This window comes from Pan paniscus, chromosome 19 (genome assembly GCF_029289425.2).
Source record: "Pan paniscus chromosome 19, NHGRI_mPanPan1-v2.0_pri, whole genome shotgun sequence".
NCBI classification, from domain to species: domain Eukaryota; kingdom Metazoa; phylum Chordata; class Mammalia; order Primates; family Hominidae; genus Pan; species Pan paniscus.
In genome coordinates, this window is record NC_073268.2 from 91,889,619 (window position 1) to 91,906,527 (window position 16,909).

The 16,909-nt window shown below is 53.3% G+C and overlaps 1 protein-coding gene across 3 annotated transcripts; it reads right to left on the minus strand.

Moving 5' to 3' along the window:
• Positions 1–28: 28 nt before the first annotated feature.
• Positions 29–11,592, minus strand: WBP2 (WW domain binding protein 2). 3 transcript variants are annotated; one of them, XM_003813273.5, is made up of 8 exons: positions 9,836–11,592; positions 5,849–5,957; positions 3,888–4,023; positions 2,854–2,946; positions 2,081–2,215; positions 1,772–1,894; positions 1,193–1,269; positions 29–1,072 (listed from the first exon to the last, which is right to left on the minus strand). In XM_003813273.5, exons 1-8 carry the CDS (start codon positions 9,892–9,894, stop codon positions 1,019–1,021), a joined length of 786 nt encoding a protein of 261 aa, XP_003813321.1. In that variant the 5' UTR covers positions 9,895–11,592; the 3' UTR covers positions 29–1,018. The 3 variants fall into 3 exon arrangements, with proteins under 3 accessions (XP_003813321.1, XP_034798796.1, XP_008964074.1); XM_034942905.3 differs by lacking the exon at positions 9,836–11,592 and adding an exon at positions 9,777–9,799; XM_008965826.6 differs by lacking the exon at positions 2,081–2,215.
• Positions 11,593–16,909: the final 5,317 nt, after the last annotated feature.

A 16,909-nucleotide genomic window follows, 5' to 3' on the forward strand; every position in this document is an offset into this window, starting at 1 on the left:
TACTATTTCACATTTTCAGCAAACAAACTGAGGTGCAAACAGGGTTTATTTCACATTAATATATTAACTGGATTTTTTGTCAAATAAATAGGGAATTCTCTTTAAACAACCATCTCCTCACTTCATGGCCAGTCCAGGAACAAACAAGAGTGAATGTTAGCGCATCCAGGGGCACAAAGCTTAAGGGGAAGAAGCAGGCTGGGGGGCTGGTGGCAGGTCCCGGCCAGCACACAGGGTCAGGGGCCCTTGTTCCCGGCCCCACCCAGCAGCCACCAAGTGGACAGACATGCATTCTCTGGTTCCAGTCAGGAAGCTCCTTCTAGAAGGAAGTGAGAGGTGAGGGAAAGCAAATTCCAGAAACACCAGCAAAAGGCAGAAGGGCTTCCTCCCAGCCTCGGCGGCCCTGCCCCGACGCCACCCAAGCCCTGGAAGCTCATTTTACAGCTTCAAAAGTCACACAGGGTGGCAACAACATGACCCAGGACAGGGAAGGGAAGGAAGGGTGGCGGGGGCTGCAGCTGGACCCTGGCTGAGTGGAATGCGGGCGCGGTGGCCTTCTGAGACCAGCACAGACCAGCAGAGGGAATGTGAGCAGGGTCTGGCAGGGCCCGGGAAGACACCTGGCTGGTCTGAAGTGGCTCATGAGGCTGAGTGTAGCAGTGGGTGCCAGACTGAGGGAGCTGGACTGCGGTGGAGGAGGTGGCCAGAGAGTCCCTTCGAGGGGAGAAGCTGAGAGTGAAACAGGAACAGGGGATGCTCCGTGCTCCCAGAAGAGCCCCAGACGGTGAGGGAGGTACGCTGGGCAGCACTGTGGGCTCCGGGCTGGCATGGGAAGCTGGGCGGCACCTCTCCCGAGGCCGGGGGCCCTAATGTCCCACAATGCTAGTTCCTGGTAATTGTTTATGATCAGACCTGGAGGGAGAACAAGGCGCCCCCTCCCCTCCCCAAGCCCCAGCACAGCCCCGATGGGAGGGGTAGGGTAGAGAGATGAGGGTGGGAGGCAGGGAGGCAGGAGGGCCTACTGGGTCTTCTTATCTTCCGGTGGGTAGTAGGGAGGTGGCGGCGGCTGGCTCTAAAGAAGGGAGAAAGGAGAGATTTGCATTAGAAGGTTTAAAACATGGTGCGGTCATCCCCCTGCGGCTCCCAGCATCTGCGGCTGTGGGGCTGCACCGGCACTGCCAAGCCCTCTCACCGTGGGCATGTAGACGTTGTGAGGATTGCCCGGGTTGTAATAGGCGCTGGCGGCTGCTTCTGCGGCCTTGGCTTCGGCTGTGAGAGCAAACACACCTGGTGTCGGTGACAAGTTCTCCTCCCCCTGAGCTCAGCCAAGAGACCCGGGGCCCCCATGGCTCGGGGCAGCTGGTGCTGGGGGTCCAGTTCCACCAATGAGAGCAGCAGGTGAGGTTTCCTGAGCACATGCCACGCGCTGGCACGGTCCTTTCCAGGCCCATCGCATGTCTCACCTCATCTAATCCTTGAGCCAATGCCCCAGGTGCCACTGTGACCGACCAGCTGAGTGTAGATGAGAGGATCGAGAGGCACACAGGGTGACCTTCCCCGCCCAGGGCACATGGATAGCTAACAGATGGGGGTGGGGCCAGAATCTAGCTCCGCTCCACCAGGCCACAGCCCTGCTGGGCCCCTGGGGTAGTCCAGGGGTCATCCATCATCTGCGGCTCTCAGCAGTCTCTGGCCATTCTGAGGCTCTCTGTGCGACATCGGGGAGGAGAGGGCTGGTCCCGAAGGGCTGCCAGCACCCAAGGGCCCTCACCTGCAGGAGTGGAGGGGACATCGGGGCCGCTGACCGGAGGTTCCATGGGCCCAGGGTAGGGCGGTGGTGGGGGCTGCACGTATCCCATGGCCCCGTCCATCATGGGGGGTCCTGGATAGAACTCTGCTCGGTGAGAGAGTAACAAGGACATGGTGAGCACCCGGCTGCGGCCCCCTCCCGGGTGGGGGGGGCCTCTCCAGCTCCTTTGTTAGTCCTGAAGCAGCTCAAGGAATAAAGTCTCCCTGGCCTGGGGGGAGCCTGGGTAGGTGGGCTCATGAGGGGAGGGGGGGCAGCAAAGGACACACTCACCAGGCGGGGGCGGTGGATAGGGGTAGCCAGGAGGGCAGGGGTACATTCCATTGGCGACTGGCGGGGGATAGACATAGGCCCCGCTGGGCATGTAAGAGTAGCCATAGGCTCCACTGGGGACTTCACCTCTGGAGGCTACGAGCACAAGGGGAAAGAGAAATGAGCGTGGCCTGCCTTGGGGCGGGGAGAGGGCAGCCCCGCTGCCTGCAGATAGGAGCCACTGGGTCTCAGGAATGTGCCCCGCAGACATGCTCTGTCCATCCCACTCCACTCTCCACCCATACTCGGGGGCCACCTTGGTCAGGGATGAGAGAGGACGGGAGAGGTCAGAGCCAGGGGAAGGCAAGGGAGGTCAAGGACAAGGCTGGAGGGTGGACAGAGGCCCGGAGGGAGGCTCAGGGCTGGGGTAGGAGTGAGCTGGCGGAGGATGTCTGCTGGCCCATCCCTCGGTCATTTTCAATGGCTGCGGAACCGCAGTCGAATGGTTGGTTTAGTGTTTGTTTTATGAGGCCATGGTAAAGTGTCCTTGAGTCCAAACAGCTTTGTCAAAACGTCATCCACCTGCCCCAGGCAGGGAAATGCAGTCTCTGAGGTACAGGACAGAGCTGATGCCAATGACAGCTTTCCTTCCCAACTCCTAGGCCTGGTCAGCCTGGTGCCCAGACACTTACCTCTTGAGTTCTTGAAAAAGCAAAACGAAAAGGAAGCAAACTCATACCAAACCCCTACATGTTTAGTGTGTCTTTAGCCCCTAATCTTCGGAGCCTGGATACCTTGAGATGCCACCTGGAGCATCCGCTGTCCGAACTCAATGGCGCCCCCTGCCGTGAAAGTCAACTTGTAGGAAGCAGAGCCTTCCCAGCCACCTGAGAGGGGAAGGACAGTGAATAAACAGCACAGGAAAAGAAAACTTATGCCCAAAGAGATGGCTGTTTTCCTCTCCAGGACTTCATCCAACGCCCGGGAGGTCTGCGGGGGCTGGGCCTGCACTGTGATGGGGACTTCCTGGTGCCATGGTTTCCAGCCTGCTGCCTGCATAGGAGCCAGCACTGCAGCCTGGCCTGGCCCTGCTGTACTCGCTTCCCCCTTTGGAACAATGGCCTCTCCTTCCTGGAACAAGCCTGTCCTCCCACCCTTGGCCCAATATGTACACGGGTGCCAAGGCCACATCAAGGTTTCTCTCCGCCCCCAGTCAAGCACTCGGCAGCTTCACAGGAACAAGCCCACTCAGCAACAGCCGACCTTAAAATTCAGAGCAGACCTCTCGTCCTAAGGGGGCCCAAGGACAGACTCCGGCCCCTCTAGCCTGGCTTCTGCCCAAAGGGGGACCAAGAGTGTCTCAATAGCAAGGGCGGGCCTGGCTGGGTGTCAAGGGGAAGGCAAGTTCAATGCAGAGGTCTCTGGGGCCTGCCAAAAAGCCAGCCCCAAAGCAGGGTGACTCTGGCTTCCCAGAGGCAGCTGCCTCTTCCTGGCTCTCATGAAAAGGCCCCTCTCAAGAACCTGATGCAGCTCCTTCCTGAGTCTAAAATTTGTATGCGCTTGCCAAGTTGCACTAAGCATCTTGACTCAGTCTGCAGGCTTCTGCAGACTTCACGCTCTGAAAAGCTGATCTGAGCTGCTGTCTTTCATGCCAGCATTTTCCCCACCTCTTGGCAATCAAACCCCACCAGCTGGCAGCCCAGAGCTGGGAAGAGGTCATGGCTAGGGCGATAAGGGTCTGAAGGGGACGCCCCCACGGCGGCAGTCAGAGGTTCCCAGGACACCTCCCTGCAGGCCCCATGTGTGTCCCTGAGTTCCCATCACCTACCTCCCGCTTCCGCCTTCACTGTTCCCTTGATGTAGTTTGCACCAAATACGGGCTGCTTGATCTCACAGTCTTTCATGAGATAAAATGGCATCATGAAGGACTGCATGGCATCCTTGCCCTTGGACAGAAAGATGACCTGCAGGGAGAGAGGGTGAGGCCATCAGTACTAGAAGCACAGCCCACGCTGCCATGCTTCCCGCCTGCTTCCTGGGAGTGATGAGTCCTCTCCCAGTGCCAGGGTCCAGCAGCCCCACGGCTTTCTCTGTGCCAGACACTCCTGGAGAGAGCTTTGGAAAGGGAAAGGGCTCACCGCAGCCTGGAGAGGCCAAGCTCACGCACACGGGAGAAAAACGTGCTGGTCACAGATAGTATCTATGAGCAGGGCAGACTGCTTTGTCACTGACGTGGTGGGGTGGTGGCGGTGTTGCCTAAGTGAAGGGGCCTACGAAGCTAGGGAAGGACAGGCAGAGGCAAGGCAGGGATGGGTTCCTGAAAGAGGGGGGTCTCCAGCCTGAACTCTCCAGAACTGAGAATGATGGTGCAGTAGGTCGCTAGCTCCCATTGAGGGGGGCTATAAACAGCAACAAGAGCTCTCCTGGAGCCTGTGCCTGGAGAAACCCTTGGGTTTTCTTTTTTCTTTTCTTTTTTTTTTTTTTTGAGATGGAGTCTTACTCTGTTGCCCGGGCTGGAGTGCAGTGGCGCGATCTTGGCTCGCTGCAAGCTCCGCCTCCCGGGTTCACGCCATTCTCCTGCCTCAGCCTCCCGAGTAGCTGGGACTACAGGTGCCCGCCACCATGCCCGGCTAATTTTTTGTAGTTTTAGGAGAGACGGGGTTTCACCGTGTTAGCCAGGATGGTCTCGATCTCCTGACCTCATGATCCGCCCGCCTCGGCCTCCCAAAGTGCTGGGATTACAGGCATGAGCACCGCGCCCGGCCCCAGCCAGGGTTTTAAACCCACAACTTTTATCTGTGACTGAAGGTGCCAAGTTGAGCCTCCAGAGATGGGGTTATGAGACTCTCCTGTCTTTGCTAAGTCATGGAGATTAAAACTTGAAAATGTGCTCCTCTTCTTCCAGCTGTCTTTGAGTCTAAGTCTTTTTTTTTTTAGGCAGGGTCTCACTCTGTTGCCCAGGCTAGAGTGCAGTGGCATGATCCCAGCTCACTGCAGCCTCAACCTCTCCAGGCTCCAGTTATTCTCCGCCTTACCTCTTGGGTAGCTGAGACTAGAGGCATGTGCCACCACACCCAGCTAATTTTTGTATTTTTTGTAGAGATGGGGTTTTGCCATGTTGCCCAGGCTGGTCTCGAACTCCTGAGTTCAAGTGGCCTGCCTACCTTGGCCTCCCAGAGTGCTGGGATTACAGGCATGAGCCTCCGCACCAGCCTGTCTTTGAGTCTAAATCTTGAGTAGCCACAGGCAGCAATTCTTTTCCAAGAACATCCATTTGTATTTCTCAACCTCTCAGAGTCCACGTGGGTAACTCTCAGGCAGGGCCCATTCTGCAGCCTGGCATTTGTCATTCTGCGGGGTGGTACCGGGCTCTCTGCCCAGTCCGGAGGTCGTGCCACGCAACTGTACCCTGTTTACTGGATTTCTCACTCTGGATACACACAGGGCTTCATGGGCTACTCTCACAGAAAACAAAATATTAATAATAATAGTCTGGCCTCCAGGCCCAAGTCATGCCAGCGGCTGCATCCAACTCTATAGAGATTTTGCAGCAGCGGCTCTGGAATTGACATGGGTTCACTGCCCAGTGGTCAGGTCAGTTACACAAAGAGCCTGGTGATTCTGGAATCCAGGAGCATGTGACAGAGAAACAGGCAGAGTGAAGCACTAACACTCACCAGGATTCAGAGGCCACCTGACTCATGAGGCTGAGGCAGACCTGACACTAAGACTCACGTCACCTCCAACAGCAACAAGCCTCTCAACCAACTGCCCTGCTGTGCAACTCACCCGGTAAGGGGTAAGGTAGACAGTGCCTTTCTTGGTCCCTTTGAAGGCTTCTGGCACGTTCTTCATGTCATTGAATGTGAGTTCCACGTGATCATAGGACATTAGGATGCTGTGATGACAAAAGAGGAAAAGCCTCAATAAGACAGTATGGAGACGCGATGTCACCCAGACACTGGGCCTTTCTCCCAAGCAGCTGCCCGGCACGTCAGCTCTCATAACCTCTCAACAGTGCGTCATTAAAACTATTCATAGGGCTGGGCGCGGTGGCTCACGCCCGTAATCCCAGCACTTTGGGAGGCCAAGGCGAGCGGATGACCCCTGGTCAGGAGTTTGAGACCAGCCTGGCCAACATGGTGAAACCCCATCTCTACTAAAAATACAAAAAAATTAGCCAGGCGCCGTGGCGGGCACCTGTAATCCCAGCTACTCAGGAGGCTGAGGCGGGAGAATCGCTTGAACCCAGGAGGCAGAGGTTGCAGTGAGCTGAGATGGAGCCACTGAACTCCAGCCTGGGCAACAAGAGAGAAGCTCTGTCTCAAAAACAAATAAATAAATAAAGCCATTCATAGGGCCAGGCGCAGTGGCCCACACCTGCAATCCCAGCACTTTGGGAGGCTGAGGCGGGTGAATCGTTTGAGCCTAGGAGTTTGAGACCAGCCTGGGCAACATGGCGAGACCCCATCTCTACAAAAAAACTAAAAACCAACAAAAAAACCCATTAATATAGCCATGGAAGGAATGAGCAGGTTGGGGGTTCTGTAAAATTTCCCAAACCCCGCTTATAAAGCCCCCAAATGATCAACATGGTAGCAGAGCTACAGGGCTCTGGAGAGGCCATCATCCCTCAAGCAGGTTAGATAATCTGGCTTAACTCTTCTATTTTCTTTCTTTTTTTTTTTTTGAGACGGAGTCTCGCTCTGTCGCCCAGGCTGGCGTGCAGTGGCGCGATCTCGGCTCACTGCAAGCTCCGCCTCCTGGGTTCACGCCATTCTCCTGCCTCAGTCTCCCAAGTAGCTGGGACTACAGGCGCCCGCCACCACAACTGGCTACTTTTTGTATTTTTAGTAGAGACGGGATTTCACCGTGTTAGCCAGGATGGTCTCGATCTCCTGACTTCGTGATCCACCTGCCTCGGCCTCCCAAAGTGCAGGGATTACAGGCGTGAGCCACTGCGCCCGGCCAACTCTTCTATTTTCTTTTAAGTCCTTGTGATAGATGTTCTGTTTTTGCTGGTTTGTTTTTCAAGCCTAAAATATAAACATGTCTAAGAGATGACTGTACAGATCACAACAGGACCTCCTTCGGGGTTCTTTTAAACCTGGGTTCTTAAGCGGGGTTTGCAGGAAAGTCCATGAAGCCCTTGAGATGATCACGTACGTCATATGTGCATTTTTCTGGGAGGAGAGTCCACAGCTTTCATCATTGTCAAAAGAGTTCACGACTTGAAGAGTAACGTTCACTATTTTAATTATAATTTTTTATTTTTTTGAGACGGAGTTTCACTCTTGTTGCCCAGGCTGCAGTGCAACATAGCGTGATCTCAGCTCACTGCAACCTCCACCTCCTGCGTTCAAGCGATTCTCCTGTCTCAGCCTTCCAAGTAGCTGGGATTACAGGCATGCGCCACCACGCCTGGCTAATTTTTTGTGTTTAGTAGAGACAAGGTTTTACCATGTTGGTCAGTCGGGTTTCAAACTCCTGACCTCAAGTGATCCACCCACCTCAGCCTCCCAAAGTGCTGGGATTACAGGCGTGAGCCACCATGCCCAGCCTAATTATCAAATTTTGGACACTGGACTTAACACTTCAATTGTTTTTTATTTTTATTTTTATTTTTATTTTTATTTTTTGAGACGGAGTCTCGCTCTGTCGCCCAGGCTGGACTGCAGTGGCGCGATCTCGGCTCACTGCAAGCTCCGCCTCCCGGGTTCACGCCATTCTCCTGCCTCAGCCTCCCGAGTAGCTGGGACTACAGGCGCCCGCTACCACGCCCGGCTAATTTTTTGTATTTTTAGTAGAGACGGGGTTTCACCGTGTTAGCCAGGATGGTCTCGATCTCCTGACCTCGTGATCCGCCCGCCTCGGCCTCCCAAAGTGCTGGGATTACAGGCGTGAGCCACCGCGCCCGGCCTTACACTTCAATTGTTATAGATACAACTTTTTCAGACAGCAGGCTGAAGCACTTTCTAAAACAGCAGGCTGAAGGCACACCTTACTTAGCAGGACTGAGCCCTAAGCCAGGTAGAAGGCCGAGCAGGATAGATACATTCTTGTCTCAGAAAGTTCCACAGAGACAGAAAGAAAAACAGTCCCCAGAGATGTTGCCAAATGGCACGAAAAGCTGGCCAGGCCTGGGAACTGACTCACACACAGATATGCAACAAAACAGTGTGAGGTGTCTCTGATTACATGATAAAAAGGTTCACACTGTTCTGTTTGTCTTCTGCCTCCCCCCATATATCACAACTTTCTCTGACTGGGGAAGGGTAAGTGGGAAACAACTGGTATAAGCAAAGGAAAATGGCTGGGCGCGGTGGCTCACTCCTGTAATCCCAATACTTTGGGAGGCCGAGGAGGGTGGATCATGAGGTCAGGAGTTCGAGACCAGCCTGCCCAACATGGTGAAACCCTATGTCTACTAAAAATACAAAAAAATTAGCTGGGTGTAGTGGCGGGTGCCTGTAATGCCAACTACTGGGGAGGCTGAGGCAGGATAATCGCTTGAACCCAGGAGGCAGAGGTTGCAGTGAGCTGAGATCGTGCCACTGCACTCCAGCCTGGGCGACAGAGCAAGCCTCCATCTAAAAAAAAAAAAAAAGAGAAGAGAAGTACTGCTCAGAGAAAAGAAGGAATTACCAGCAACAGGCTGGGCCCATGAAACTCTGAGCGGGTAAGATAGAGGGAAAGTGAGCATGCTGGGTCACTCTAGGCATTTTCCTCTGACTCATCAAACATTCCCAAGTCACAGGGCAGCTGGATGCTGGCCTTAGCTGGGTACAGGGCTCTGACTCCACGATGTCTCCTTTGGGGACTCAGGTGCCTCCTAAGCTCCTTCTGCCTTCAAGAGGCAATTCAGGGTCGGCATAGTTCAACCCAGGGCTGGCTGGTCTGATTTTCAATACCCAAGGAACAAAAGGAGACAGAGGCCATTTAAGGCTTCTCTTGGCAGAGACTGGAGGAGAGACAGGATGCAATGAGCAAGGGGTGGGGAGGATGGAGTGGAAAGAACCTTGAATTAGGAGAGCTCTGCCTTCCGAGGTGACCCAAACCAACAGGCATTCAAGAGAGAGGCAAGGGAATGACTTTACGGACCCACACAGCGCCAGGAACTGTTAGACATCTGACAAACGTCATCTGTTTAATTTCACCTCTGGGACCTCAGTTTTTTACCGGGAACCTGAACAGTTCTGGAACATACTGGAAGCCTGTATGCTGGTGGTTAATCCTATTAACTTTGGAGTCAAGACTCCTTTCCTGGAATTACCATCTCTGTTACTTACACAGTTGCGATCTCGGGCAAGTTACTTAACCTTTCTGCCCTCCACTCTCCCTACCTATGAAATGTGGACAGTAGTAGATTATACTGCACAGAATTTATTAAATAAGGTAGAAAAGGCGCAGAGCCTGACACGTAGTAACGTTGTAGACATCCAATAAGTGACAATTATTTTTGTTTGGGGCTCCTCCCAGCTACTGAAATCACAAGTCTGGGAAGGGGTTCAAGAATCACCCCTAGGCCCCACCGGGGGCCCCATACCAGGTCCCCATGCAGACGTCCCACCCCCGCCTCCCAGCTGATCACAACCTCCCGGGCTCTCCCCCACGGCCCACCCACCTTCCTCCAACCCCGCCCCCAGCCGTTCCCCACCAACCTCACTCCATCAGTGCTCCCTCTTCAGGGGCTTATTCCCCACCACCCACCACCCACCGCCCACTTCCTCGACACCCGAACTTTGGTCCTCCAGGATCCTTCCGCAGTGTTTTCACCTCTCGGTGTTATTGACGATCACTCCGCCGCCCTCCGAGTGATTCTTGTTGAGCGCCATAGTCTCTCCAACAGGGGTCCCGAGACTCAAAACGCAATGAGCTTGCGCCCCTCTTCGCCCCGCCCCTAGTGGCGTCTTCTTATTAGAGTCAGCCAATCAAAGCTCGAGTGCGGAGGCTGGCCCAACCACCTGACCCGAACGTCACGTGGTAATAGTTTACTCCCTCCTTCCAGTTCCTCCTGCGCAACAAACAAGATGAAGACTACAATTCCCAGCAGGCAACGCCCCCGCAGCCTCGGCCTCTCCCTATGCTGGAGGAAGGATGCATTCTGGAACTTGTAGTCTCCTGGATCATAGGCCTGAATTGGTTCCACATTTTGCGTAACCAATCGGCTTGTGCCATCCCCACCCGGCCTCTTCAGCCGGACGGAAATAAACAGTTCCGCTCCTGGCAGGGGCGCGATCTTGGGGACTCCGGCAGCGCGTTAAGGGAAGTCCTGCTGGCCGAATGCGACCTGGACATGGCGTGGGAGCGCCGAGCTGTCCCCTTGTGGATGGGGAGCTTTCGTTCACTCAGCAGACGTTTATGGGGCGCTTGCGTGACTCTGGGGCGTTTAGCTGAGCCGGAGGCCCGGGCTCTTGGGGACGCGGTGGGCTGGCGGCGTCGGATCACCCCGCCATCCATCTCACCACTCCCAGCGCTGAGCCCGGGGGGCGGGGAGAGTCCCTCATGGGGAGGGGAGGCCGTGTGCCCCGCCTGGCTCCCACCACGTTCTCGGGCCGGCCGGGCGCCCCTCGCAGCCCCCTCTCCGGCCTCGCGGTGGCGCCGCTCCCCCCTTAGCGCCCAGCGGGGTCCCGGCCGGAAGACTGAAGGCTGAGTGGGACTGGGCACGGCGCGAAACCGGCAGCCTGATAACTAGGATTTACAGAATAAGGCTGACTCCTGTCAGCTCGTGACCCAGCCCTGGGCGTCCTCCACGGGGCAGCTGTCATTCCCTAACCGCCCCCCACCAAACCCCTGCACCTCCGAGCTGAATCCGTGAGGCGGAGAGAGGGGGCTGCACTTCCCACGTGGTAGTTCCGGTACTCGTTAATGTTAAGGAATTAGAGTTTGCTTTTCAGTAGACAGCTGCTTTCCTGACTGTGGTGGCCAACCTCTAGATCCACCTGCTTGACTTCACTTTCCAGGGAGGTCTCCTATGTGAAGAAACAAAGCTGCCTCACTAGAAAAGATCAGGAAACAGCAGCGTTCTGTGAGGTCCTGTGCAATACCAGGTTGGACCTTGCAGGAGAAGTACAGTGGGTTAAGGATAGTCATAATGAAATCTGCCCCAATGGTTAGATGTATTTTGGCGCCTGCAATCTCTGCAGTCTTTAAAAAGAATTAAGTCAGACTATGTGCTGATATGGAAAGATCATCAAGGGTTATTAAGCACAGAATGCTGTATACATGTAGTTGTATTTGTATAAAAAATAGGATCTAGATAGAAAATTTTTGCAAAGATCCATCAGAAAATGTCTGTGGCATTTTTGAGGCATGGGTCTAGGAATTTGGGGTGGATTGGTGACTCGGTATGTCAGTATGCGTTGTACTCTTTGGTACTGTTTAATTTTTTTTTTCTATGTGCGTTTAAAATATAAATTTAGGCCGGGCGCGTGGCTCACGCCTGTAATCCCAGCACTTTGGGAGGCCGAGGCGGGCGGATCACGAGGTCAGGAGATCGAGACCATCCTGGCTAACAGAGTGAAACCCCTTCTCTACTAAAAATACAAAAAAAAAAAAAATTAGCCGGACGTGGTGGCGGGCGGCTGTAGTCCCAGCTACTTGGGAGGCTGAGGCAGGAGAATGGCGTGAACCCGGGAGGCGGAGCTTGCAGTGATCTGAGATTGCGCCACTGCACTCCAGCCTGGGTGACAGAGTGAGACTCCATCTCAAAATAAAATAAAATAAAATAAAAATAAATAAATAAATAATATATAAATTTAAAAAAGAAAAGCAGGCCGGGGTTTGTGGCTCACGCCAAAGGCGTGAGCCAAATTCCAGCACTTTGGGAGGCCAAGGCAGGTGGATCACCTGAGGTCAGGAGTTCAAGACCAGCCTGGCCAACATGGTGAAACTCCATCTCTACTAAAAATACAAAAATTAGCTGGGCATGGTGGCGGGCATCTGTAATCCCAGCTACTCGGGAGGCTGAGGCAGGAGAATTGCTTGAACCTGGGAGGCAGATGTTACAGTGAGCCAAGATCATGCCACTGCATTCCAGCCTAGGTGACAGCAAGACTCCATCTCAGAAAAAAAAAAAAAAAAGAAAGAAAAAGAAAAGCAAAATCCAGGCCTGGTGCCGTGCCTGTAATCCCAGCACTTTGGGAGGCCAAGGTGGGTGGATCACTTGAGGCCAGGAGTTTGAGACCGGCCTGGACTACATGGCAAAATCCCATCTCTATAAAAATACAAAAATTAGGCCGGGCGCGGTGGCTCACACCTGTAATCCCAGCACTTTGGGAGGCCGAGGTCGGCGGATTACCTGAGGTCAGGAGTTCAAGACCAGCTGGCTAACATGGAGAAACCCCGTTTCTACTAAAAAAATACCAAAAACTAGCCGGGTGTGGTGGTGTGCGCCTGTAAGCGCCTGTAATCCGCGCGCCTGTAATCCCAACTACTTGGGAGGCTGCGGCAGGAGAATCCCTTGAACCTGGGAGGTGGAGGTTGCAGTGAGCCGAGATCACCCCATTGCACTCCAGCTTGGGCAACAAGAGCAAAACTCCATCCCCCCCCAAAAAAAGCAAAAATACAAAAATTAGTTGTGCATGGTGGCGTGGTTCCTGTAATCCCAGCTAATAGGGAGGCTGAGACATGAGAATTGTTTGAACCTGAGAGGCGAAGGTTTCAGTGAGCCAAGATCGTCCCAGTGCACTCCAGCCTGGGCAACAAAGGAAGATTCTGTCTCAAAGAAAAAAAAAAGAAAAAAAGGAAAATCCCCCCAGCAAAGAGCAGGCAGCATTGGCTGCTCTAAGGACCATAAATGGGAAGATGGGGACAACCTGCCCACCCCCTCCCACCCCTTTGCCAAATACGTTGGAGACAGGAGCAAGTTCAGGTTTTGCCAGGCCTTGAAGCTTATACAATTTTGGAGGCTGTCTTGGTTGTTTATGTTTTTGTTTTTTGAGACAGGGTCTCATTCTGTCACCCAGGTGCGATCATAGCTCACTGCTTCCTTGGAACTCCTGGACTCAAGTGATCTGGAGGCTCTTTTTCAGAAATAAAATACACAGGCCGGGTGCAGTGGCTCATGCCTGTAATCCCAGCACTTTGGGAGGCTGAGGAAGGTGGATCACCTGAGGTCAGGAGTTTGAGACCAGCCTGGCCAACGTGGTGAAACCCCGTCTTTACTAAAAATACAAAAAATTAGCTGGGTGTGGTAGCGGTCACCTGTAATCCCAGCTACTCGGGAGGCTGAGGCAGGAGAATCGCTTGAACCCTGGAGACGGAGGTTGCAGTGAGCTGAGATCAAGCCACTGCACTCCAGCCTGGGCAACGAGAGGAAAGCTCTAACTCAAAAAAAAAAACAACCCCACAATTATTCATTCACAATACTGTGGCTACAGTGAGGCCTCCTGACAGGAGGGGAAATGACAAGAAGAGGAAGTTGCAGTGGAGAGATAACAAGCTTGACCAGCTCCGGCTACAATGTCCAGAATTTCTAAGTTTTACAAAAACATATGACCATGTGAACACACTTCCTGGGCAGCTCCCATGACTTTGGGGCTGGAACGTACCAGAACTCAAAACTCAAACCGAAGACTTCAACAATGGTTTATTGCTGAACCAGGTGAGCAGCTGGAGGCCCCCCTGGGCCCAGGTCTCAGTACTCAGACCTCTCCTCTGGCCTCATACTCCTGTCTGCCTGTCTCCAGATCTCTTTTTCACTGCAGTATGATGCTCATATTCTCCACACTGGAGCACATCTTAGCGGTGTGCTAAGGAGGAGTGCAGGTCGGCCTCAGATACCAGCAGGCAAGGTCTGGGGCAGCTGAGCCCCTGAACTGGTCACCTGTTTTTTCTGTTTATAATTTTATTTATTATTTATTTATTTATTTTTGATACAGGGTCTTGCCCGTCTCCTGGGGTGGAGTGCATTGACATGATCTCTGCTCACTGCAGCCTCCGCCTCCCGGGTTCAAGCAATTCTCATGCCTCAGCCTCCAGAGTAGCTGGGACTACAGATGCGTGCCACCACGCCCAGCTAATCTTTGTATTTTTAGTAGAGATGGGGTTTCACCATGTTGGCCAAGCTGGTCTCAAATTCCTGACCTCAAATCATCCGCCCACCTAACACTCCCAAAAGTGTTAGGATTACAGGTGTGAGCCACCGCCCCCGCCTGGTCGCCTCTTGACTCCCAATAAGATGAATCTGTTTGCCCCAGTGAGCCAAATAAATACCATTTTCACTGAACAAATCATTTTCTGTGTGTGCCATGACATAAAAGAGGTTGGCAGGCCCGTAGAGGTGGCTCATGCCTGTAATCCCAGCATTTTGGAAGACTGAGGCAGGAGGATTGCTTCAGCCCAGGAGTTTAAGACCATCCTGGGCAACATAGTGAGACCCTCCCTCTAAAAATTAAAAAAAAAAAAAAAAAAGGTTGGCAGCATTTACCAAATGGTGGCTGTTTTTCCTTACCTTGACCCACAGTAAAAATATATAGGGCTTGAGCCCAGGAGTTTGAGACCAGCCTGGGTGACAGAGCGAGACCCTGTCTTACATTGTCACTCAGGCTGGAGTGGTGCAGTCATGGCTTACTGCACCTTCAACCTCCCGGGCTCAAGCAATCTTTTTACGTCAGCCTCCTGAGTAGCTGGGACTACAAGCGCACATCACCATGCCTGGCTAGTTTAAAAAATTTTTTTGGTAGAGATGGGGTTCCATTATGTTGCCCAGGATGGTCTTGAACTCCTGGCATCAAGCAGTGGTCCTGCCTCAGCCTCCCAAGTAGCTGAGAGTACAGGCCCTGCCACCACCACATGCTGCTTAATTTGTATTTTGTAGTGGGATATATTCTGAAATTTTCTGTTTTATTTTGTCATCTTAAAAAATTGCTGCAAACAGCCGGGCGCGGTTGCTGACGCCTGTAAATCCAGCACTTTGGGAGGCCGAGGCAGGCGGATCACGAGGTCAGGAGATCGAGACCATCCTGGCTAACACGGTGAAACCCTGTCTCTACTAAAAAAAAAAATACAAAAAAATTAGCCGGGTGTGGTGGTGAGCACCTGTAGTCCCAGCTACTCAGGAGGCTGAGGCAGGAGAATGGCGTGAACCCAGGAGGCAGAGCTTGCAGTGAGCAGAGATCGAGCCACTGCACTCCAGTCTCGGCGACAGAGTGAGACTCCGTCTCAAAAAAAAAAAAAAAAAATTGCTGAAAGGGCCGGGCTCGGTGGCTCGCACCTCTAATCCCAGCACTTTGGGAAGCCGAGGCGGGCAGATCACCTGAGTCAGGAGTTCAAGACCAGCCTGGCTAACATGGTGAAACCCCGTCTCTACTAAAACTACAAAATTAGCCGGGCATGGTGGCGCAAGCCTGTAATCCCAGCTACTCGGGAGGCTGAGGCAGGAGAATAGCTGGAATCTGGAAGACGGAGGTTGCAGTGAGCCGAGATGGCGCCATTGCACTCCAGCCTGGGCAAAAAGAGTGAAACTCAAAAAACAAAAAGTGCTGCCGGCGTGGTGGCTCACAGCGGACACTTGAGGTCAGGAGTTTGAGACCAGCCTGGCCAACATGGTGAAGCCCCCATCTCTACTAAAAATACAAAAAGTTAGCCAGGGGTGGTGGAGCGCACCTGTAGTCCCAGCTACTCAGGAGGCTGAGGTGGGAGGATTGCTTCGCTCAGGAGGCAGAGGTTGCAGTGAGCTGAGTTCGCACCATTGCACTCCAGCCTGGGTGACAGAGTGAGACCCCATCTCAAAAAACAAAACAAAACACCAAAATCAACAATAATACAGAGGCTTGAAAGAGGAGCCCCAGGGTACTAAAACCCAGCCCTCTGAAGAGCGGGCCTGGGCCGGCTGGTGCTGGTGCCGGTGCCTCTGAAGGGAGCTCAGGGTAGCTGGTTCTGCAAGGGTTGGAAAAAGTGGAAACTGGATTCAGCTGCTGCTAAAGAACTACAGCTGCCCCAATGAAGAAGCTTTCCTGGGTACAATACAGGCAAAAATAGTGAGCAGATGGGAGGCTGGGGCCTTCTCCAGCCCTTCAGGCCTCTCTAGCGCCCCCTCTTGGCAGAGCCTGGCAGGGAGCAGCAGGCAATGGAGAAACGTGGCTCTGGGTGCATTGGCTCACGCCTGTAATCACAGCAGTTTGGGAGGCCCAGGCAGGTGGATCACCTGAGGGCAGGCGTTTGAGGCCAGCCTGGGCAACACGGTGAAACCCCATCTCTACTAAAAATACGAAAATTATCTGGGCGTGGTGGCGTGTGCCTGTAGTCCCAGCTACTCAGGAGGCTGAGGCAAGAAAATCTCTGGACTCCAGGAGGCGGAGCTTGCAGTGAGCCAAGATCGCACCACTGCACTCCAGCCTGGGCGACAGGGCAAGACTCCATCTCAAAAAGTAGTAATAAAAAATAAAATTAAGAAAACAAAGACATGTGGCTCTGAGTCCCAGCCAGACCATGAAGCTGAGTTGGGTGGGTGGGTGTTATGAGTTGAGTTCGGTCCCCCCCACTTCAAATTCACATGTTGAAGTCCTGACCTGCAGTACCTCAGAAAGTGACCTTATTTGGAAATAGGGTTGTTGAAGACATCATTAGTTAAGATGAGATCATTAGGGTGGGCCCTAAATCCAGCGTGACTGGTGCCCTTGTAAGAAGGAGAAACTTGGACACAGACGCACACGCAGGGAGAAGGCAGGCGGTGCAAAGAGGGAGGCAGAGAGCTACCAAGATTGCTACACGGATTGCTACATATTGTCAACAAACCACCAGAAGCAAGGAGAGCGTCAGGGGACAGATTCGCTCTCACAGCCTCAGAAGGAGTCGACCCTGCCCATACCTTGATTCCAGACTTCGGTCTCCAGCACTGAGACAATA